The sequence below is a fragment of the Paramisgurnus dabryanus genome, chromosome 16 (assembly GCF_030506205.2).
Source record: "Paramisgurnus dabryanus chromosome 16, PD_genome_1.1, whole genome shotgun sequence".
In the NCBI taxonomy this organism is placed as follows: Eukaryota; Metazoa; Chordata; class Actinopteri; order Cypriniformes; family Cobitidae; genus Paramisgurnus; species Paramisgurnus dabryanus.
The window spans coordinates 36,790,828-36,816,560 of record NC_133352.1 but is presented as its reverse complement, the minus strand read 5'-3'; the positions used below and the strand labels follow the sequence as shown (position 1 = coordinate 36,816,560).

Below are 25,733 nucleotides of genomic sequence, written 5' to 3'. Positions count from 1 at the left end.
AAACCTTAATGTATATGAACTTGATTTGTAAGTGTACTTTGGGGTTGGACCTTGCTTGCGTTTCTTGGGTCCGATTTCAAAGCCCCCAAACCCTTTCAGCTGTGAGGGTGGACGCAGCGATGTCCTCTGCTGGCGTCTGTGTAGAGGCAGATCCACCTCCCGTTACACGGCGTGCCCGATTTATGCTGGCAAGCGTGGGATTCCCCCGTACAAGGACGTCGGTCTCCTCGGCTGTGAACCGCTCCTGGCGTGCGCCTGGTAAATCCGTCATAATAATAGCAACCCGCCATGGAACTTGCGCCCTTGCGTTTAAAGGGAATGTTGGATAGCGTTCTGATTGGTTTATTTGACGTTACGCCCAAACCACACCTATGAATAATGAACCTACTTCAGACCAACCCCTTATTGATTTGCGCCCGGCGCAAGAGTTATTTCTCACGCCGGGAAAATAGCAACAGCGCCCAAGATCCGCCCACAAACTCACTTGCGCGTTGCGCTTCACACTTGCATTTCAGATCGTTAAAATAGGGCCCTTGGTCTCTGAGTTGTACATACGTAGCAAACACAAATGGTAATGGTTACTGAGAACTGTTGAATGCTTTATTCTGACTTCAATTCCTTACATAACCTTTGTGGCAACTTCTCTCCTCTAGAGTAAACACTAAAGCGCTGTTTAACATGAATAACAGATAAACCTACACAATGCCATTGTTTTAACATAAGCTTGAAATTAAAATGATGAGATTGACCTTGTGGATTCTGACCTGATGTTCTAGTTTACAAACATACCTGTCCTTCAATCATCTTTTCTTTCCTCAGGTGTTTCCATGGAAACAAGACGAGGTGTGCGTGTGTGTCTGATAACAGCAGGTAGGACAGCTTACTGAATATTTAAATCTGTTCAGCCACTCATTTCTGATCTGATTTCCCAAAGTTTCAATGACAGCAGCATCAAGAATTCATGTATATGACAATGAAAAATCCTTAAACTTGAGAATTGCACAGCATTGGTTAGTAAAATGATTTCATCTATCTATAATGTATGATTCATGTGCTGCCTAGCATGATGATTCTAACGTGAACCGTTATTAAAGAGATGTATTTTAGCACATTAAAGTGCTGTGAATCATTGCATGTTATTACTAAGTTTGTATCTGTCAGTCTCAAAGTGATATTAACAGACACACATCCGATCTATCACACACCAAACATACCATTATATATCTTACTGTATGTATATATGATACGTATCTTATCATGACTTTGTGTGTGTCTGAAATGACAGCATTTATGGGGAGGGGGCGATATATCAAGTTTTGGTAATATATCTGCATGTATTCCCGGGACAATAGCGTCTGTATGAGTATGGTGTGATCTGATCCCTCTTTCTTTGCAACAGAAGCTCTGTCAGAAATATACACTGAGGTCAGACGTAAACTTTCCATATTTTCAAAGGAAAACCTTTAAGTTTCATCATACGCTGTTTTAAGAAAGTTGATCGTGACGTCTCACGTGATGCTTTGACTTGCGTGTAAACATTTAAAGCAGTTTGTAGAAAACACAAAGATATTTATCCCCTTTCATCCCAAAATGACTGCGGTATAATTTACAGTCAGTATGGCCGATAACAGCAGTCATAGTTGATAAGTGTTGATTGTGAACTTACGCTGTAAAAATGCTGGACAAACCCAACCGTATTTAACCAAACCGTTACAGGTTGATTTAAACTCAGAGGTCCTTTATGGATATTTTACCCGACCATATGAAACAACAGAGTTAAATCAATTTCTTCTCGCCAAAGCTTTGAAAAAGAAATGGTGTTGTCTGGGGTTATAGCCTTTATGGTTGGTATTATGTGTTTGGCTTTAATTGGATCACAGGTCTTTGTACATTTCGTCTTTTAACTGGAATAAAGAGAGAACAAAACCTATTGTTTTACTGTTATAGACAAAAACACTAAACATTAAACATTATGATAAAAACTATATGTCAGCATTATTCATCCTGATATTATTCCTAACCTGCAGTATCATTTCTTCTTCCATTGAACACAATGGTAGCTGCTGATTTCTACTCTTTACACTAAATATGTCTTTCTTCTTCTTCTTTTTCTTCTTCTTCTTCTTCTTCTTGCTGATTTCTTTAATCAACATTAACCATTCAAGCATAAAGCACTTTGAGAAGTATCACGTATGAGCACTCATCTGAAGCTTGCGTCGTGTGTCCATATTTCTCTGAGATATAATGACAGACATGGACATGTGAAGATGTGATTACTTTGCTCACTGACATTTGTCACAGCGACTCCAATCTCCTCTGAAACGTGAGTTCAGGCTGAACGGAGCAAACGCTGTCGCTCAACTAAATTGAACACACAACTTTAAATGACCTCGGGCTTGAGGTTTGCTGTCATTCATCTGAGGATGCCACACAAATCCTCGACGGTTAAAAGACTTAAGCGTTACGCAACGGACATGTCCGACCGTCTCTTTAATCATGTACGACAGTCTATGACCTTTACTTTCGGGGTGCTGCTGTTGTTGGTTATCTCTCTGTCATGCACACAGACATGATTAGCAAACAAATAAGATGAGAGAGAATATTTTACACTATTATTCAGTACACTTCAGTCTTCCTGTAGCTCAACTGGTAAAGCATTGAGTTTGCAGCGCAAAGTTTATGGGTTTAAATTCAGGGAACACAAAAATACTGGAAAAATGTAAAGCTTGTTTGCAGTGTAAGGTGTTTTGGATAAAAGGGTTAAAGGAGCGGTGAATCAAATTCTCAATTTTAACTTGATAATTTGTTATATAAGAGGTCATCATACTTAAATGAACATCCTGCAAGTTTCAGAACTGAAAACGTCCGTGCTACTGAAATATAACCGTTTTTGGCACCAAGCCAGTAAAACAAGCCAGTGTGGAATTCGGAAAAGTATGACGTCAAAGTAGAATTGAAACACCTCCCCATAACCAAATACAAGGACCACTTTTGTAGCCCCGCCCACAGCTTCGCGTGACACACGTGTGTCTCAACAATAAGTAAACATGTATTTAAAAATTGCCAAATGTAACCAAAATGAATTTTAAATAATTTTTTTCTGAGAGACTTTTATTTTGACGCGGTGATCTGTTATGATAGACTAACCATGGAAACGCATTTCGGTTGTGGAAGAACTGCGTGGGAACAACACCGAAGCGAAATACTTTAATTCAGAGGCTTGGAACATAACATTAAATGCGTGGATAAAGTTTGCTTTTGAAGAAGTTCCAGCTCGTGTGGGGAGTGTTTGTTAACTTTGTGTACACGGATTCATTTGGAAAGAAGTCGATGCTGGATTTGCAGAGAGACTGTGATTAAAAGCACCACTTATATTGGATCTGACAACAATGACACAGCATTATACACAGTAAGATGTTTTACTTTATTTAAGTTACTGCGTTTCACTATTGCTTTGTTAGAAGAGATCGCTTGATATGTCTATTGTAACATCCGTGTCTAAACATGTTTGTTTGACTGTTTTAATTTACTAAAAACATTAAACGATTAATAAAGGTACAACACTTAACAATACGACTGTAATTTAAAGGTAGAAATATACAAAGTTAGTTATAAGGAAGGATTTAGCAGCCGCAGTTTAGATTCTGATGCCCGTTTACTGTGTTGTATACGGTAATTTAGGCGAGTTGCGTTTGAAAGTTCAAACACTCAACAAAGCTTATTTTTTATCATATAACTGTGGTATTTAACATTACGTGAATGTAAAAGCAACCTCACAAGCACAATCGAAATATACAAAGTTACTGATAAGGATTTATTAGCCGCAGTTTAGATTCTGATGCGCGCTTACTGTGTTGTATACGGTAATTTAGTCACGTCGAGTTTTGTTTCTACTTTAATATACGTATTGTCATTTATGTGTATCATCTTTAGCACCCAGAATCTTTTGTGGCTCAAACATATATGTGTTTGGCTGCTATTTTTATCACATTTATGTTTTTAAAACATTTGCCCACATGTAATGACGGGGAATGAAGCTATCCAATCATAGCAGTGGGTGTTTACGTCCAGGTCTTCAATGCGACCCGCCCCTTCAAACGAACCATTTCTCCAGAGAGCCACTAATCCATGTTACAAAATAGCCTATTACTTATTGTTTTTGATGTTTTTGAATGTAAAAACCACGCGGACATCATAAGTAGACATCAGGCAACAGTATAAAACAATAAAATCGACAAATTCACTGCCCCTTTAACTGCTTGAGATTTCATCAAGTGTGACTGGAAGCGTACATCTAAATATGTTCAATGTTTATGCCATAAATGCTCATTATTTTTACTAATGGGCAGAGAAAACGACATCAAATGAAGTCTAGAAAGCTGCTCTTAAAGCAACACTATGTAGTTTTTTTTTACCTCTAAATAATGTCTCTAAAATAATTTCAGTGATAGAACAACTTTTAATTTAACAAATTGTACTGTTGCTGCAACCTGAGCAGCCTCCTAGCTGCTACAAGCACACTCTGAAAGTGGCGGTGGAGGGTAGGAAACACAGCCCCGCCCCTCCCCCTGCCTGCAGAAGAGTGTCTGATACCAGGCAATGTTGCGCTTTTCAACCACAGGGGGAGCTGTAAGTAATTTTTACATCGAAACTACATAGTGTTGCTTTAAATCTAAATTAATTTTCAGCACAATTTGTCCCACAGTAGTACAGGTAAAAAGGTAGAGGTGTTAGTGAGACCAGCAGGGGGTGCTCACCCTGTGGTCTGTGTGGGTCCTAACACCCCAGTATAGTGATGGGGACACTATACTGTCAAAAAAAGCACCGTCCTTCGGATGAGACGTTAAACTGAGGTCCTGACTCTCTGTGGTCATTAAAAATCCCAGGATGTCCTTCGAAAAGAGTAGAGGTGTGCTCTGGCATCCTGGCCAAAACTTGCCCGTTGGCCTACTAATCATCCCCTCATACTAATTGTCTATATCACTCGGTCTCCTCTCCACTAATAAGCTGGTGTGTGGTGGGCGTTCTGGCGCAATATGGCTGCCGTCGCATCATCCAGGTGGATGCTGCACATTGGTGGTGGTTGAGGAGATTCCCCCGTTCATATGTAAAGCGCTTTGAGTACTGAGAAAAGCGCTATATAAATGTAAGGAATTATTATTATTATTACTATTATTATTATTAGTAAAAAGCAACAGGACCAAAAACACACAACAGACAGATGACATGTAGAGAGATATTTAAATGAAATGAACTAAGTACACATGTCATCAGATTGTTGGGTGTGTTTTTACCCTGTTGCTTTGAAAACAAAAGTCTTGTTTTACATTTAGTCATTTAGCAGACGCTTTTGTCCAAAGTGACTTACAAATGAGGTAAACAATAAAAGCAATCAACACAAGAACAGTGATACATTAGATACACACATCTTGAGCTTTTTTGAGGAGACTGAAGTCCTGAAGTCATTTGATTAGAATTAGAAATAAGGATTGAATTTCATTCAGGTTTAAGAGATCCGGCAGCTGCCTGCTATTGCTGAAGCATAAGGGGAATTTACCCTAAATACTTCACACTTCAGCTTATACTTTATACTGTTTTTATTACACATTTTCTGTATTTTCTGCTTGTATTCTAATAAAGACACTGAGAAATAATTATATATGATCACTATACAATTGCAAAAACAACAAATCTAATGGCAGCATGGTGCCCTTAGACTTTTGCAGAGTACTGTACATAGACAAGGGTTAGTTAGAGATAAAGATGGAAAATAGATCAAGATATTAAGCTCTGTATTAGTAAGTGAGGTGTTGGCGGAGGTGATGGGTTTTTAGCCAACGGTCAGCAGATCTTGTCATGACTGGTAGATCATTTCACAGATGAGGAACAACAGATCCAGAGAAGGTGTGTGATAGTGATTTTTTTGGGATGGCACCACAAGCAGTCGCTCGGTGACAGAGCGCAGGGATCGAGAGGGTACATAAGTCTGTATGAGCGAGTGATGGTAAGGGGGCGCTGATGACCCAGTGATGGTTTTTAAGGCCAGGAGCAGAACTTTGACTTTCATGCGAGCTGCTATAGGAAGCCAGTGTAACCTGACAGAGAGAGGAGTGACGTGTGCCCTCTTTGGCTCATTAAAGATCAATCTCACCACTGCTGTATTCTGGATCATCTGTAGGGGTTTGGTTGTGCGGGCTGGGAGTCTGACCAATAATGCATTGCAATAATCCAGTCTGGACAGGACAAGAGCCTGGATTAGGACTTGTGTAGCATGCTCAGATAGAAAAGGTTTCATTTTCCTAATATTGTAGAGGATAAATCTACAAAAGCAGGTGGTGCTGGAAACATGCTCCATGAAACTGAGGTGATCATCACTGACCACCTGAAAGGTGTAATGGTCAAAGAACCCAACTGAATAGAAAGATTGTGTTGAATCTTAGGGTCAGACGATATGACAAGCAGTTCTGTCTTAGCAAGGTTCAGCAGGAGATGAGGATCCTTCATCAATTTTGAATACACAGTCGACCCTGAAACGTGCCAGAGCTTCTGTGGATCACTGATGGTGAATGATAACTAGCCATCTATAGCACTGAATACACAATGAGTCAATATACTCCTTCATATTCACTGAAGAACTGCAAAGAAAGAAAAAAGATTTTGTGAACTTTGATGTAATGACCAATGTATGGCACGCACGCACACACACCGCACGCATACAAATACTTGCGCGCGCAAACATCACACACACACACTCAGTCATGCCCGCACAATCACGCACTCACGCACACGCATTCACTCACGTACGCACGCACGCACACAAACACACACACACCACACACATACACTCACTCACACACGCATTCACGCACGCACGCACACAAACACACACACACACACACCACACACATACACTCACTCACACACTCACTCACACACACGCACACACATTCAGTAGTTCTCTCAAAACTGTCAAGACAGGGTGATCATGTTGATTATTTCTTAACCGAGATGTTAATCTCTTTAAATATAACATGGAAACAAGTGTCCGTACATTTTCAAGTATAATCAAATTTTCATTTCAACTTACTATTCTCAATCTTGACTAGTGATAACTTTGTGTATAAAATAGTTGAATTGATGTTGATAATGTATTGATGCCATCATTTTTAAAAATGTAAATGCCTGCTTAAATGAATCCCATACTGAGGATGTACGCTGAAAAAGGAGACAGGTTTTTACATCACGGTCAAGTGTGTTTTGCCATATGTCATATTTTAGTGCCAAATCTGCTCGTCAATATCATCAGCATCTTTATTTCACTCATATATATATATATATATATATATATATATATAAAGGCTATAGTCATATATATACAGTATGAGAACAATATGTCCTGCATGAGCATTGATGTCAGTAATGAATGAAACAGGATATATATATTTCCTGCAAACGTTCTGATTAATGTGGTACCCATGGCCAGATTACTATCAGTCATGCTTTCACAATTATAAAGTTATTGCTTGTGCTTAATGTGTTATACATTAGTAAACAAAGCTTATAGATATCTAGTTTACTTGCTTCAAAATCAAAAGTACTTTAAAAATAATTAAATAGTTTATCGATATCAGTATATTCTACTTTATTGCTATTGTGACATGCAGTCCTTAGTTTAAATCTTTTAACTTTGTTTCCAGGAGCACTTGTTGTACAAGACAAACTCACTGACGTTAAGTTAAAACAGCCGATCAGAGCAATGAAGATTAAGTGCGCTGCTCTTTCAGGATCTTCTGATCTCCTCCGATGCTTTGCTTTACTCCTCAAAACGGGAGCAGAAATAAGGAGTTTAGGAAATTAGGAGAAGAGCGAGTAGGTAGGCCGTCAAAGAAAGATGAACAGATGGATTAAGGGAAGGATGGCATGAAGAAGACCACTGGGCAAATCATCTGTCATAACAGAGAAATAGATGGGAGCTCGTGGTGAAGATGAGACATTTAAGCTCTCGGAGGAAAGGCGTCGCGCCATTGGAAGCCCCTTAAAGCCTCAGCTGTTGTTTGTGGTCGTCAAGGCTACCTAAACCCTTGTATTTCACATCTAATTTCACGGTTGCCGTGGAGAGCAAGTCTGCCTGGCTCACCCTTGGCAACGGCTAATCCCCGAAAGTTCAGGTGGCCCTCTTTACCAAGACAACTGAATAGCAGATCCATCACGAGAACAGCAGGGTCTTTAACGCTGATAATTAAAAACAAGACCTTTTCATCTCCCCAACATTTATTAGCATCACTTCCAAATCACGTTTGTGACCCTGGCTCATTAGAATATTACAATATTGCACAGTTACAGTTCAGTTCAGTCACTTTATATCAGGGGTCTCAAACCCTTGTAACGTCTAAAAGTGTGCACTCCCGTGGTGTCTTCCTTTGCAAATGGCGGCAAGGAAAACGGATCCCCATTTCCTGTCAATCATATTATTATCACCATCCGGTCAATAATCTGGTCCCCCTTTAGAGATTGAGATTGGGAGATGTAATTCAAGTGCCTTGTATTCATTTTATACCACGGGTCTGTTGAATGCTTTATTCTGATTGGTTGAGAAATGTTCCATTGGTGTTGATTCTTTTTCAGTAAACCGCACACCTGACCTTTAAAATGTCTTAAAAATAGACACCAGAGCAATGTTTTTGGTAACTGTGGTATAAGAGAAATATTGACTCCGGTCCTATAAATTATTTGAAAATACAGCACACCCGCGCTTCGTGTCGTGTCACATTACTCCCTTGTGTGTGCATTATTTTCTTATAATTCAATGGCCTGTCATCAATTATTAAACAACAGATGAGAAAAATAGGCTAAGCATCAAGTGTCCAGGTTAAAAAAGTCACTCATCTCATTAGTATGTATATAATGAAGAATATCTGAAGTTTTTTTGTATAGATTGTGTACTACCATTCGATTTAATTACCATTAAATACTACGCTTATTCTTATTTTACAGATATTACTAATAGCACATTTATCCAAAACTGTGAAGTTTTCAAATAAAGATGAAATTATGCACGACGTCAATACTGTGATTAAAAATACTAAACAAATCTTTTTCAAGAGCGCACAATGCGAAGCTCATCAGATGTATTTAGCCCGTCATGTGAACCTATGTGTGCATCATGCATCTTATCAACATAATATGAGCCTACTGCAGATTCGTACCCCTCGAAAGAAGTCAACGACCGTCACCGGTGCCACTAAAGGTCATTCACAGCAGTGACACGGCTTCTTAAAAGAGCCTCATCTACAGGGTCTTTATTCAACCATTAACCTATATCTTTAAGACCGGTCTCATCTTTATTGATAATTAAACAAATGGGAGACCAGACTCACTCTAGGAAAGTGATATGAAAAGAATTTAAAACTTCAACCAGAAGTAATAGCAAATACCTATATACTCTCATTTGATCTGTACAGGGACGTGATGGCACTGACAGCGTTTCTGTGTCACTAACCAAAAAATTAATGATGCTAAAGACATTAGCTTAACTTAGGACTTCAGTACATTACATTAATACAAGTTTATAGTTTGGAATTGAGTACTTATTATATTATCTAAATAAGAAATGAGTTTTTATATATAACTTAAAATACCCCATCTTAAAAACTGCACGCTTCTGTTGGTCTTTGCTTTTCTTTGTTTGTATTTCATGTGAATCTGCTTTGTAACAATGAACAATTGTGAGAATGGCTACAGAAATCAAATTGAATTGAAATAAGGTCAGATGGTTTGATTGCTCTCTGGAACATTCAGAAATGAAATCAAGCCCCTGATTTAAATAAAGCAAAACAAGGACAGAGCAAAAATTAAGACAAATCATTATGCTGAATAGATTATTTGTGGTGTTTTGCAAGTGAAATCCACCTTTTGAACAGCCCTCTGTATCCGAAAATAAATGAATGGTTTTAGCTCAAGTTGCTAAAGTTAACTTTGGTTTCCCGGTCCACACACTTGGTCTGGTTGGATTTGGAAAAGATTGCTATGTTGGCCAGTAAATCACACATAAAGACAGTCTGTCATGTTTTCCACAGGCCTTCGCATGAACTGTGGTCAGGTGTGATGGTGATGTGTTGTCATAATCCCAGGAGTGAAACAGAAAGGATGCTGAGGAGCGTAACACATCTGCAAACACTTAGCAAGCGTTTCAACTCTGCCACGTCAACGCAACAACCAGCAGGAGCCAAACACCGAACTCTCGACAAGCATCTTAAAAACAGACCAAATAAAAGCCGTACCTGCAAGAATAAAAACTGTTTGTGCTTTCACCATTTCTAAAGGATTGCTCAAACAATCCATAAAACTATAGTAACACCAAAGTCCGTTATAACTTCAGTCAATTCTGAGTTAAACAAGATCATTGTTTTTATCCTCTACTGGGCTAGCCTGGTATAACCAGACTCTCGTACATTCATTTCATTTGTACAGAGAGTCTGGCCACGCTCCATAGCAAAGCATTACTTCCGTTAAGGAGGGTCCATTGTTGAAGTTTAAAACTATTGGATCTGCCCAGAGTCACTCAGGATCTGCCAAAGCCAATCGCTAACATGTGGTCGTGACGTATATCATGCACCGAAACCGTCTGGAAACAACAAGTCAGAATAATCAATCAAACAAACAAAAGTTAGCAAACCTGGTTCTTGCTCCGGCTTTAACTTGTGTATATTCGGCAGTTTTGCAACAACGGACCGAATAGCTTTTCTCACGTCTTTCTCCGCTGCCATTACTGAACTACAACTCAAACTGACGCACGACCTCAACGTCATCGTTCTTAGCCACCCCCATCTGTTCGCTGGTTGGTCCTGCAGATTTTTGCAGGAGAAAACGAAACTCTATAGAGAAATCCCAGACGTACTGCTGAAGCGAAATGAAAAATAAGCGGAAGCACGTAGGAGGGCGGAGCCAGGCTTCTACTGGGCTAGATTTGAGCTTAGATATTTTGCTTAACTTTATGATGATTAAGTTATTAATAAAGCATTTTAATTGCATTATGATTTCTTAACCTCAGTCTCACACAATTATTCATATAATCTTTACCTTAAGTTAAATATATTAAAGGTCAGTGACATCACATTTTGCAGGATTTAGTTATAATGGCAACTATTCAAATCTCAGAAGAAGGATTAATAATTTTTCAATATATTTTTAGTAAATGCAAATGCAACCATATATCGTTGAACGTATGTGGGGAGCATTTCAACTCAGGACTCCGTCTGTGATCACTTTTAACAGATAAATATGTTTTTCAACGACAATCTTGTAATGAAAAGCACTTGAACAAGAATAAAGAATGAAGTCAATATAACAAGAATGAAGTCATGAGGTTTCCAAATGACATTCACCCACCTTATTCATAAAACAGACAAATGAGGGAGACGAATGCAATGAGGGGAAAGTTTCACTTTAGGCAGATTTTCAACGCTCGGCCTGATTTTGTCAAGTGACAGATGACTTGAAGGCAACATATTGCATTGACCCAAGGCCAACATTTATCAATAAAACCCAATAAAACTTATGTCAAAAGAAACAACAGCTTAAACTTTACACAAACTGTAAACACATTTCTGAAATCTGATTGGTTGATTGAAATGTTGCCCTGAGGAAATCAAGCACTTGGCAAAACGAGAAGAGTCCTTCTAAACAGGGCTTGATGCATTAAGACAGTGATATTAATAGACTAAATTAACTCCACAATAATAATATATTATAAATTATCATGTACGGTCAAGCGGAAGATTGTGCCTTTAGCGTTCTGTCGTCTTATTCTGGGATGTCACAGAATATTTCGTTATTTCGTTTTAATATCAGCGCTGTGTAAATGCATTAAGCCACATTCAGTGTTTTCTTTCAGGGTTATCCGAGGAATGAGATTAACATAAAACTTGCTTTCATAATAAGAATACATCTAAAGTAAAACTTACATTCATATTCTGAGCACATCTGTCTCATCTCATGCTTGTTTTATTATGGTGTGTACCAAATTGAGCTTGTTCACAATATCTCCCCATATATTGTCTTTTATATGAGGGAGATTCCTTTCTGAGTGCATCTCAATCATATTGTTTTATGAATAATGTCATTTTGGTATCTGCTTTGCCGTTCTTATTCAATTCTTGTCACTCCAAACACGTTAATGTAAAAATATGACATTTCTCTCAAAGTACTTTAATCCCGTATTGCATCGATTTTAATCTCATTATTTTGACTTTTTGTTTTCGAAAAATATTTTCTTGTAATTTTCTCAAAAAATTTCTAGTCAAATCTCTCATTATAATGACATGAATCTCGAGATCCTCCTAGGTAGACTGCTGTGGTCTCATGTTGTCTTTTTTGATTATATTGCGCCCCCTTGTGGATCTAAAGCAAAGTGCAACGAATCAGAAGCTGGCATTAACACTAAACAATGCACTACTCTGTGTCTAGTATGTTTTAAGGGTACAGAAGTCCTTTACACTTCTCCAGCAGACTCAATGAAAATACAAGTCGTCATGAAGCAGAAAGATTTTATTATCAACCATATATAGGAAAATACATTAGTGTGAAGGAAACTATATACAAACTAATACAGAGAAGTGAGAGAAAATAGTGGTTTATCCAGAGATGACTTCTTTAAAAACAGCTGCCTATTTTTACAGATACAGAACAATTCTTAAATATTGTAAAAGCTTTTGATTCATGTTTGGTGTTTATCACTGCTGGCATTAACTTGAACGGTAAACATAAGTTGATCCCATGTATTACATAATGGCTCATGATGATGGGATGTATACAGTTGTGTGGTATTACTACAAAAGATGGTTGGTCTCTATAAAACTGAAAAGGTTTTTTAAAACTAATTCATTGTCAAGAAGGGTTTTCATATCAAAAATAATTGCTGTAAAACATTCATTGTTAAGCTTTAAAGGGTAAAGTGAGAAGCAAAATTCAAAGTAAAGTAAGGATGAACGAAAACATCTGAACCTGTCTGTAAAAAAAACATCTTAAGTTGTTTGTAGTTTTGTGATTTATCATTAAATTATTATTATGTAAAGAACATAATATTGACCGAGTAAGATCATGTCAAAGATTGAAATGCTCTCCTTTGATCTTCATCATTAGATTATTAGACTGGGGACATACAGGTTTACTGCACAGTTTAGAAATGACAAATCCTGTGGAGTGCTTTCAGACCTCTATCTGCTATTGATTCAATCATAGTATTTATTTTCTGACTTCATCATGATATTAAATCTATCACGCATTTAAACCGCAGCAAGATCTGAAGATGAAACCAGATTCAGTCTGAGAATCCTAATGGTTCAGGAAAAAACCTCATTTTGAAACGGACAAATTAAACACAAAACATTAATAATAATGAAAGACAATTCAATGCACACACACCACAACTCATTTGTTTTGTGAAAAGTGAAATAAGCAATACACATTTTATTCACACTTTACAAAAAGCTAATCTCAATTTGACTTTAATACTATTAACAATATACGGTCATTTAATAAAACAAAACAGAAAAATAAATCTTTTATGAAGAGAGAGAGACCCATATAACAAACAACTGTACTGATCCTTAATGCTAAAACAGAAAGATACTGCTGCATAGTTCAAATAAAGAGATTTATGACATGGGTTTAGTTAACCAAAAACGGGTAAAACACCTCACCACCAATAGAGCAGATAGCATTTACAGCTGAAAGATTTGATTTTGGTCCAAAGGGCTAATGGAGACCTCGCCAAAAGATGAAAATCTAACGCTTACAATTGGCTTTTCAGAAGAATGAATCAAACTGGCACAACACGCAAAATCTTATGGCTAAACAAGAGAAATAATGGGCTGACACTAAATAATACAGCATAAAAATCTGTCTTTAAAGCAAACGGGTTGTCTTATACCTGATTTCTTGAAGTGAAAACATCACAATAATGCCAAACATGCAGTACTGCCACAACACAAAACCATCAGCACGATAACAGTAAAGGACGAGAGGTTGTCTTGTGTTTCTCACTCAAGAGACCACAAATCAGACGGACATGAATGTTAAACTGTATGACGTCACAAGAACAAAAGCTTGTTTGAATGAAAAACTAAACAGCATTTCTGAAGTATGAATATACCAAAGAATATGCTGTGAAATGTATAAATGAAAGTCTTTTAGTGCAGTGAGAAACACAAACAACCTCTTATACAAGCTGCTCAATTCTGATTCATCTGAATAAAAACGTAGCTTATTATACAATTTTATTTAGATTTTGGGTCATAATTTATTGGTGGTACAAAAACATAAAACAATTTTCTTGCATGTGCCTCTTATACAAACAATCAAGACAAGCCTAAGTATATGGGTTTATATATATATATATATATATTTGATTGATTGATTGATTTGATACAAAGACCTGAATGAACCGCTCTGATACAACACAGAGAGATTTACTGCTCGATCATAACAATATTAACCTCAAGAACAGTGCTATTCAGCTTTCAAACACAGACGTGTGATGAAAATATGGGAGATAACAATACAGTGAGAAATCGCTGGTTTAAAAGAATCCCTGTTAGTTATCGTCTATAAAATCTCCCTTACTAAAACAACACAAAACCCAAGAGGAGAAAATCCACAGTGAGATCAAATCACAGAAGGGAGCATCGCCTCTGTAGAAAGGGTTAAAACAATCGTGTGCAAAAAGCAAAATCATTTAGTCGTTTAAAAATTTGGTTTACGTTTTGTGCAATTCTACATACGAATCATCTGAAATGCCACCTGAACGCAGAGAAAGATGTTGAAATGCTTTTCTCACGATACTCCAGCTTATTAAAAACATTCAATAACAGTGCCTGAACTTAACTTCTGAATATTGCACCATCCATGGGAAAATAAAAGACGGAGGCAGCACCGAGTAAAGCAAAGTTTCAGCACCGCACATCTGGAAAAGGTCCTCAATCCTAAACTGATGAGGTCGACCGCACAACACATTTGGTCACTCGTAAGATGATGATGATGATGCGTTTTATAACCGTGAATATGAAGAACGTTGTACTTTAAAAGCATGTTTTAAATTCATTTAAAATCCACCTATTGCCAATTTCATTAAAAGAAAGAAGAAAATCACTTCATGAAATAAACTATTGTGCCTGAGCTAAAAGTTCATGCTTATTCAGAAATATAACTGGCCATATATCAGACATTAAAAAGCGTGACCAAATGCGTTACCCTCGTCCTTATATTAATATAAAACAAATCAATGTAGCCAATGAGAGGGAGCGTTTCAACAAAAATCCTACTAGACTAAAAATAATAATAAACAAATAGAAAAAAACTCCCTGACAAATACAAAGATGTTTGGACCCTAAAACTGAATAAAGATAGAAGAGAAAAACAAAATATATATATATTTATATAAAATTGCTCGGAGGTTTTATCGTTTTCAGTATGTTTTGAGAAAAGACTCTAGAGCGCCACCGGTGGCTTGAAGGCCTCACTACCTGCGTCCAGGTAAGTGGACTCCATTAAGAGAAGACAGATAAGGCAGGGCCAGCTCCAGTTGTGCAAACAGAGAGAAGTGATCCGATGGGAATTGAGGGTGTGGACAACCGGTGACATCATTCTCCGTCATCCAGTTTGTGTCCAGCGGCCCCAGGACACCCAGAACACTCAGCTGTGGCTTGGAGTAGAAGACGTAGTCAATGACACCCTACATAGGGGTTCAAGAGAAGAAGACGCTTTTTAAGTTTTGAAAAAGACTAGAAATAGGACTGTAACAATTCCTCGAGTAACTCAAGTCATTTGAATAAAAAAAAAAAGAGATATTTTTGTATCAGAATGAGGTTGTTTAATTATTATGACGGATTACATTATTACTGACGCACAACCCTTTAAATCACACACACACACCGCAGGCACATGAGGTTATGTTCATCAATGGATCAGCACTATTTCACTGTTTGTTTTGCTCTTGAATCTCGTTTCCTCATTTATTTAAAAGCTAATAATGTTCCACAAAATTCAGGCATTCAGGGATTTGGATTAAAGTCTGCTCTTTAAAAATGTGCCATTCTGCAAGTCTCTTCAGTAAATAAGTTTTGCGTTTAAACATACTGCATGTGTGACGTTTGTGGATTTATCATACGAGTTTATGAACCTAAACTCTAAGAGTTTATTTTGATAAAAGCACCTAGTCCTCTACGGCAAAGTACCAAAATAAAAGTCTGTCTAACTTGACTCTTTCCCCACCTTAAAAAAGTTGCCATCCAGAAATTTTTATAATTTTCACTAGTTTAATTTCTTCCAGAAAATGGTCTTCTTTTAAAAATATAAACATACAATATCTCACATGAAAGATCAGACCCTCTGCTTTCAAATAAACAAACATTTCATCCTATCTTCATTTGTTCCCGCTTTATAACCTCTGAAATATGGGTAGGTTTCTTCAAAAACATTAAATTTTGAGCTAAAACAAAGCTGAGAAAATTGCATAGGAAGGCATTAAACTTTTGTGAAAATCATGAAAAATGCCGATGCTGCCTGGCAACTTAAATAAAAAACGCTGGTGGTAGATAATTACATATGAATTTAATATAATACTAATTTATTTAATAATTTAAAATGTAAATAATTTAAATAAAATATACTTTAATATGTAATATGACCAGGTTCTAAAACACTATATCTAGGAATTTAAATAAATAAACTATACTCTGCACTTTTATTATGACACATTATTATTTAATTTGGGCAAATTCATGACTTTTTAAACAAAAAAAGTAGTAAACTAAAACTATTGTTGTTTTATACTTTTTGGCATGTGGAACAAAATGTAAAACCTCTGTAGCATGAGTGCAGTGATATCTATAGTAAGATCTCTTTTGACTGTAAAGAATGGGGTTGTGTTTAACAGTCTGTATGAATGCAATTTTAGCAATAAACATGTTAATATAAAGACACCTGTATTATTTTCTCTTGTATATTAAGGTTTGTATTAAATATGAAAAAGTATTTCTTATCTACAAAGAGCATTTCTATAATCAAATCTCATCACAGACACTACAAGCTGAATAGAGCCAGAACACGCGTGACATACAGCTGCGTGGAAGCAACGTGAATGACTTTTGACCAGCAGTTATCGTACAAAGAAACAGTAAGCCAACATAAACAGAATCACTGTGGTGCATAAACTTCAGATGATTCACTGACATTAAAAAAAGTGCAAAAGTTTTAAGAAGCGGGCAATTGTTGATAACCATGGCAAATACTGTATGAAATGTTAACTATTATAAACAGTGATAGACGAGGTGTGAATGAATGAACAGGAGTCTTACCTTGAAGTCAGCGGTGTAGTTGGTGTAAGGCATGAGTCCATTCTCATAGGCACTCTTCAGATTGAACCCGTGCGTGATTCTGGCGTTAGACGTGCTGTTCTTACCGTTGCAGTTGAAGTTGGTCAGACTGTCGCTGTAGCGCAGTTCCCTAAAGTCTTTGTGTGTGCCGTCCACTCCACCTGTGCTCAGGTACTCCACTACACCTGTGGTTAAGGTGCACAACTCATCATCATCATCATCATCATCACCAAAACAACCATACAGTCAAACTTTACGATATAATCCCAATGCACGGTTTCTAAAGGTTTACCCGAGTCAGGTAGTGAATTAAGATCAGCACACAGCACCAGAGGAATGGATGTGGTTTCTCCAGAAAGCTTTAAGCTGCGAGAGGCCTTGTCGATTATATTCTTCACCTCGGACATGAACATCATGGTCTGCACCAGCTTTACATCCGAGTATTCTGGATCCCAGTGCATGTGAGCATTTGCCACCAGTAGGAGCTGCTTCTCATGGACAGGCTTACCTGCTGTGAGAGAAATCATCCACATCTCAAATGTTATTGTATTAACAAAACCTTTTGTTTGCTTTATTCGAATTTGAGGTAGATATGATTTGAACATTTTTAAGGTATCGCACAGAGACTCACATGACAACTCCATGAAGTCCTCCTTCAGCTCCAGCAACACAGCCACCCCAATGTTGTCCTTGGTCATGACTCGATTTAGCATCGCCTCAGAGCCCTCTGAATTGGCCATAGCCAGCTGGTTAAACTCCACTGTGTGTTTCTGCACAATGCTGAACCTTTACCACAAACATGAATTTCTTTAATCAGTTTCATCCCAGACAGTGCGAGACATTGTCAGTGTTTCCTGATTTACAAAATAAAACTTGACTCACTTTTCTGTCCTGTAGAATACCGCACATCCATCTACATGTTTCCTGTCTGATTCAGACATGGTTCTGGCTCGTGATTTTGGACTGAAGAATCCCTCGTATCCCTGTTTATTCAGCTCGACAAGGAAGTAGTTGTAATATTGCTCCGTCTCCACTTCCTACGCAGGACACAGCGGATCAAGTAACCCAACACAAACCGCACAGCAGGTGTCAAACTCGAGTTCATCCCGGGTCACATCAGCATTACGGTTGCTCTCTAAGGGCCGGTTGTATTTGTAGGACTACATGAATGTTTAAACTCTTTTATTACATTGCATACTTACCTCCTCGCTCGATTACTACTGGTTTTGGTCATAACGCAATGAATCCCTAGCTTTGAAAGTAGAAGTCCAGGAAAAAATGACAGTGTATTTAATTATTCTACTTTTTTTTTATAAATGTGGTAATAAAAAACATGTTGTATGTGAGCACACTCTCAGATTTCTCTGTTATCCTTCATTGTGCAGGTAATAAAATGAGAGGCATTTTCAGATACCAATAAAGAGTTTTTTGGGCCTTGAGTTTGACACCCCTGATTTAGAGCTTAGCACTTAAAATAACATGTTAACAAAAGTCTCAGACAGGCCTCATCCTAGCCCCAGACTAAAACGCATGTTTTAATTTGAAAACATTTTGCACTGACTGACCTATCTTAACAAACATCAGTGCCACCGTTTTGTTAAGCTGCACACCAGTATTGTTTTGTGTCTGTAAGCTATTGTAAAAACAAAAACAACTTAACTGTCCAAATATATCATTTAAGTCCTGGATTAATCTTAACCTCGGCAGTAAACCGGTAGAGATGATAAACCGGTAGAAATTTGTCAACCAGTAGAGATTTTGGACTATTGTCTATATCAGTGTTTCTCAAACTTTTTCAGCCCAAGGACCACTTTATCTTCCAATTTTTTTCTGAGGACCACCTAACAGAATCCCACTCTAACACGCCCCCAAAAAACAACAAAATAGGAAGGATAAGCTAAATTTAAGTTTAATATGCAACTGTTTCAAGTCCAAACTCATTTTTTTTAACACAAATGCAATGCTATCTTCAGAAATTATTATATGAATTTTATTTCATTTGAAAAAGTAAATGTGAAATGAGTTACAGCTTAATATGAACAACAAACTGCACATATGAAAAAAACTGCAATTAAATATACTATAACAGCCTAGGTCCCACTTAATGTCATTCCAAAGAGCCCTTAGTATAAAACTGAGGTGGTGTGTATATATGAAGTCTGTGGTTGTATCTATGGTAAGAATAAAATGCTGAAAAACATTTTTCCCCTTAATGTCCAAAATCACTGAAATTACAGGGATTTTACACATGAAACAAAAACTAGTACATTACAAAACTAACAGATCTGTGGATTTTAGCTGCTTTCAGTTGACGCTTGATTTTTTCTTTTGACTCCTCTTTGGTTTAGCCACCGATCCATTTTTACTTTATTAAAACAGAATGGCAAGAACTGATATCACAGTTTCACAAGTGCATTAAAAATCTACCTAAAAAAAAGTGACGATTGTATAAACACTTCCCTAGTTTAGGTCATCTTTTGGCGGACCACTGGGGGGGTTCCGCAGACCACACTTTGAGAATTACTGGTCTATATCGAAGTGATGCGCTTATGTCACGTTGCTGTGTGCCTGGTCACGAAAACTTAACGTTTGTACATGTATTTAAGCAACGCAGTTTTACAACAAGTGATTTTAAGCCATTGTAACACAAACAACAGTGCTATATGTGCTTATTTAAGCTTGTGAGCATTTTTGCTGCTTTATTTGCCTTAAATAAGTGGTCACCAATCCTGGTCCTGGAGGGTTGGTGTCTCTACAGAGTTTAGCTCCAACCCTAATCAAACACACCTGAAGCACCTTAACTAGCTGCTTCAGGTGTGTTCGATTAGGGTTGGAGCTAAACTCTGCAGAGACACCGGCCCTCCAGGACCAGGATTGGTGACCACTGCCTTACATACATACATACATACACTCACCTAAAGGACTATAAGGAACACCATACTAATACTGTGTTTGACCCCCTGTCGCCTTCAGAACTTCCTTAATTCTACATGGCATCGACTCAAGGTGCTGAAAGCATTCTTTAGAAATGTTGGCCCATATTGATAAGATAGCATCTTGCAGTTGATGGAGATTTGTGGGATGCACATCCAGGACACGAAGCTCCCGTTCCACCACATCCCAAAGATGCTCTATTGGGTTGAGATCTGGTGACTGTGGGGGTCATTTTAGTACAGTGAACTCATTGTCATGTTCAATGGACCAATTTGAAATTATTCTAGCTTTGTGACATGGTGCATTATCCTGCTGGAAGTAGCCATCAGAAGATGAGTACATGGTGGTCATTAAGGGATGGACATGGTCAGAAACAATGCTCAGGTAGGCTGTGGCATTTAAACGATGCCCAATTGGCAATAAGGGGCCTAAAGTGTGCCAAGAAAACATCCCCCACACCATTACACCACCAACACCAGCCTGCACAGTGGTAACAAGGCATGATGGATCCATGTTCTCATTCTGTTTACGCCAAATTCTGACTCTACCATCTGAATGTCTCAACAGAAATCGAGACTCATCAGACCAGGCAACATTTTTCCAATTTTGATGAGCTCATGCAAATTGTAGCCTCTTTTTCCGATTTGTAGTGGAGATGAGTGGTACCCGGTGGGGTCTTCTGCTGTTGTAGCCCATCCGCCTCAAGGTTGTGCGTGTTGTGGCTTCACAAATGCTTTGCTGCATACCTCGGTTGTAACGAGTGGTTATTTCAGTCGAAGTTGCTCTTCTATCAGCTTGAATCAGTCGGCCCATTCTTCTCTGACCTCTAGCATCAACAAGGCATTTTTGCTTTGCATTTTTTTGGTTGATTCAATAATTGCATTGAGAAATTGAATAGGTGTTTCTAATAATCCTTTAGGTGAGTGTATATGCATCAAAATTCCCATCCTTGCAAGTATCCCCATAAATACTCAAGCTTAGGGCTTAAGAGAAAGTAAACACCTAAAGAGAGAACGCATGTGTAACAGTATATTAGATCTGAACTTAAAGGGGAAGTTACCTAATTTTGCGCCTGTCTGTCACTCATGATAATCAAACAGCTCTCACTGCTCTTAACTAAATCACTTTTCTACCTTTAATAAGATACAAATTATTATTTATTATCCTTTTTTCATCACTGCCTGTTAAACTTCAGTGAGCTTAAATGTTTTTATCTTCTTTTTATGCTTGAATAAGTTTTTTTTGAGAATTATCAAAATTCTATGGTATTAAAAATTTTAATAACACAGAAACTCTATTAAAAGATAAAGTCTACTGTTATCATGAAATAAAATGAATCCTACCATGATAAAAGATTTTGTTCATATCACCCACCCCTAAGACAACACTTTATCCATGAGGACGTAGAGCCGATGTGAACTCTAAATACCTGTAAGCTGATAATGTCTGCATCGCCCGCGAGGATCTCCTGCATGATTGCCTTTTTCCTGTAGCCCCAGTTAAGCGCCCAGGACGGACAGTAGCCATAAAGCTGGCGCGTGGCGTACTTATCACAGAGAACGTTGTAGCACATCACGGTTAACAGGGCTAATGGTGCAAAGAGAAGAAACAGATCAGAGATCAGGTTTAGAATAGATTCAAGGTTCTGGTAAGAAATGTTTACCTGTTGGTCTGGTCCTATCAGGCTCCTGAAGCACGATCCAGGATCTGGATGGAGGTTGATCTGTTGGGACTGAGCAGACAAAGCACATGCATTTCAGGACAATATTGTGAATCAACATCTGCACGGTCTGGATACCAAATGCTGTGAATAACAGACAACTTTAGCTGCTTAATAAGAGAGACACCTACTGCGCTTAATAACACCTGTGAGATTTTCCAAAAAGTAGTTGAGAAGTCGTCGAGTGCCATCTGGCTCCTGATAGAGGCTCATGATTTCTTGAGGGAGTGGATTGCCTGTAAAGAATTGAGTCAATGGGAATCAATGGCAAACTCGGTCAACACAGCTGCCTACGATCTCAGCACAATGGCCGCTTACCTTTCAGGCCCAGTGTTTGTAGCTGAAACAGTTTCCCCAATTCAAAAGGCAGAACCCGCAACTGGTTGTTATTTAAAAGCAAATCCCTGTGAAAAACAAAAGGGGGAAATATATCCTGGGTTTTTGAATCAGCCAGTCACTTTTACCTTTACTTTACAAGCCTTCAAATCAAATTTTTTAAAGGATGATGATATGATGATTTAGTTTCGCTCTGTATTACGATGAGAATATCGCCTTAATAATAACTTGACTCTTTTTCTCTGCTGCATATGCATTCAAAAGACGACATGATTAATGGAAAGCTCACCTGAGAGACACCATGTTGCCAAGCTCTGCTGGCAGGCTCCTGATTTTATTAGACGACAGGTCCAGGAACACAAGGTTGTACAGCTTGGCAATGTCAGGTGGGATGCGTGATAAGCAATTGTCATTCAGATGCAGAGAAGTGAGGTGAGTGAGCGACCAAAGGCCTGAGCTGAGACTCCGAACATTACCTAAGACACACACACACAACATATTGCACCCTGTCATTAATTGATTGATTTATATGAGATTATCACATCAAATGGGAATGAAGTACATGCCCTGATAGTTTTATTTGATTATATAATATGCACTGTAGGGCTGCACGATAAATCGCATGTGATTGTCACGCGCATCTCGTCAGTAATGCCGGTTCCTTGAGTAGTGTTAAATCGGTATCAGCTGCATTCAGATGGAGTGGCATTACCTGCACAGAGCCATAGTTCACTGACAATCGGGACAATTTCGCATTAAATATCAAGGATGTATCGCCTGCGATATGTATGCGATATGGCCCAGCTTGTCAGGGAACTACGGCTCTGTGTAGTAAATGCCGCCCCATCTGAAAGCAGCTGATGCCGATTTAACACTACTCAAGGAACCGGCATTACTGACGAGATGCGCGTGACAATCACATGCGATTTATCGTGCAGCCCAGGTACACCGACTGCATGACCACCAGCATGAAGAGCTGAAGGAGGGCGTGTGCTCCCGAAGAGGACAGAGGGGGACGTTAACACCTGCTATTAAGAGGCATTTTGGTCATTTGGATCACAAGTGGACGAGAGAGACATATCATGTTTACACCTGGTCTCTTTTTTTCCACTTTCGACCGCTTCTGTTCTGATTACTGATGTGGTGGTCTGTGGGCGAGTCGCTCTGCTGTCAAGTGGGAGAAATGACGGGTTTAAATTGACCTGAACTAATACTATGTCAGAGTCCGCCGCTTGTGTTGATAGTTAACATGCTGAACAGTGTGCATGTAAGAGCTTTCAGAGCAATTTATGAATTAAGCTCACGCAACTTTAACACGCTGGCAAAATGAAACAAATGAAAGGGACGAAGAGCAGCAGCTTCAGTTTTATCCATAAAGACCTAAAGGCCGCGCAGACTACCACTGAATATAGTCGAAAAAGGACGAGCTCAAAACTTATTAAGCGTCGTCCAACTTTTGATCCAATTGATGAAAACACATCTTAATAGCATCAAAGACAGCTTGAAGCCATCACTGAAATGTTGCAACATCTTCCCGGACTCCTGGGAAGATTGGACAAGAGCAGATCTGGGGGTGTTGGGGTATGACATGAGAAATCCCAAAAAAAGAACAGCAGCATAAGCACCAGCATCGCAAGAAAAGACCTGGCAACGTATTTCTGGCAAACATTGCTCCAACACTCGCCTGTTCACTGTGCGATACAACTTTTGAGCGATGATTGGTCTTATCAGCCATCTTCGCACATACAACGCTTAGTGATTGGAAGAAGTCATGGTCATCTTCACTTTATCTGCAGTGTGTACATTTGTGTCTCTCACATGTGTAAGGTGAGCTAACAACAAACCTATTTGTATACTGTGCCCTGTTTTGTTTGTAATTGGGCACCTGGTAGATCTGCATGTCGTCTTCCTATGTGAACCTGTATGTAAGGCTGAAATGATAAAACTCAAAAACTACTCGTACCAGATATTTCAAGGCCGTCCCAAGCATGTTTTCTCCCGTTGTTCGCCTCCTCGCTAGACATTATTGTGTTCATCCTCCTGGAATCAGCCAGGTCATATTTCTCATTGGGCATCACTAGACCACTGGAAGAAATAAATATATCATCATTAAATTAAAGATATATCAGACACGTGTCTAATCATGAGATCTGAGATATGTCTGATCAAACAACAATTCATATCTGGAAGAAGTAACAAATCTGTGTACAAGCCATGTTACACATAACACAACACAACACATATATTTCTATTCTTTAAAAATATAATATAGCGAACGTAAACAAACCCATCAGAATAAAACACTTAAACTGAAGAGTCTGTCTGCAAATAGACCTAAACCTTCATGACTGTCTCACAAACACCTACCAAGACATCATTTACTGACATCAATTTATATACACTTCATTTCAACGCTGTCTACGTAGACAACACACTAAAGTTTATAACACAGCCATTACAGTCATCTAGTCTGACCTCTTAGTTTACATAACAAGGAATTATTTCAAAAGGAAATAAACACTTAAAGGAACTGATGTGAAAAATAAAAATCAAATCAACTTTATGAACAGACATCTCCCGAAAATAATTAAACCATGCACAACGCGCAAGCTAACAAACAAACTAACGTTAGCTCTGTAACTTACTACACTAATGCCCTATCAATACCATACAATATTAAACAACAATATCTCTAAAGTGTTTCAAGTAGACTAATGTACAAGATAAATAAAGTTTATATTTAACAGGGGGGAAAATGCTAACCTGGTTTGCTAGCAGAATTAGCCACACTAGCTGCTAACTCAGTCGCGCAGTCTACTAAAGTATTTAGCTCTCTACTAACACGTGTATATGATTAATAAACTCCTGATATTCACTTAAGCATGTTTAAACATATGTGAGAAAAAAAACTGGACTTAAAGTTCGCATCAGTTCCTGGATATGATCAAAGAGATACAAGCTAACTAGCTTAGCCACTGCAAACTTGCACGCGAACCGAAACAATAGTGCAGATCCGATATAAATGTGTATAAATACCGTTTCAAATGTACCTCCAATAACATAACAACTCCTGAAGTCAACCGTGTGTCTGAAACTCAGCTTAAACTCATTCGCTTGTGTCGGCTCTGTGTTGTGTAGCTAAGCGATCATGGCGGATGGGTTTTGTACAGCTGAGCTGTGTGATTGTGCTGCTTTCCAAAACAAGGGTCCACGTGCCCACATCACACAGGTCGTGTCTCAAATCACAGACAGCTGCCTACATAGAGATGTTTAGGTTTTGAGATACTTCATTATTATCTTGGGAAAGCTGTTTTGAAAACTTAGATAATCTTACAAACGGAAGTTGTTTTGTATTTTGTGATTTAAACAAC

The 25,733-nt window shown here is 38.2% G+C and overlaps 1 protein-coding gene across 2 annotated transcripts; it reads right to left on the bottom strand.

The window, feature by feature from the left end:
• Nucleotides 1–12,528: 12,528 nt before the first annotated feature.
• On the bottom strand, nucleotides 12,529–25,557 carry cnot6b (CCR4-NOT transcription complex, subunit 6b). 2 transcript variants are annotated; one of them, XM_065274874.2, is made up of 12 exons: nucleotides 25,399–25,557; nucleotides 24,326–24,447; nucleotides 22,652–22,838; nucleotides 22,345–22,430; nucleotides 22,158–22,262; nucleotides 21,970–22,038; nucleotides 21,736–21,893; nucleotides 18,255–18,409; nucleotides 18,004–18,158; nucleotides 17,665–17,883; nucleotides 17,355–17,557; nucleotides 12,529–15,730 (listed from the first exon to the last, which is right to left on the bottom strand). In XM_065274874.2, exons 1-12 carry the CDS (start codon nucleotides 25,422–25,424, stop codon nucleotides 15,518–15,520), a joined length of 1,698 nt encoding a protein of 565 aa, XP_065130946.2. In that variant the 5' UTR covers nucleotides 25,425–25,557; the 3' UTR covers nucleotides 12,529–15,517. The 2 variants fall into 2 exon arrangements, with proteins under 2 accessions (XP_065130946.2, XP_065130947.2); XM_065274875.2 differs by having other exon boundaries at nucleotides 17,665–17,880.
• Between the last annotated feature and the right edge of the window lie 176 nt (nucleotides 25,558–25,733).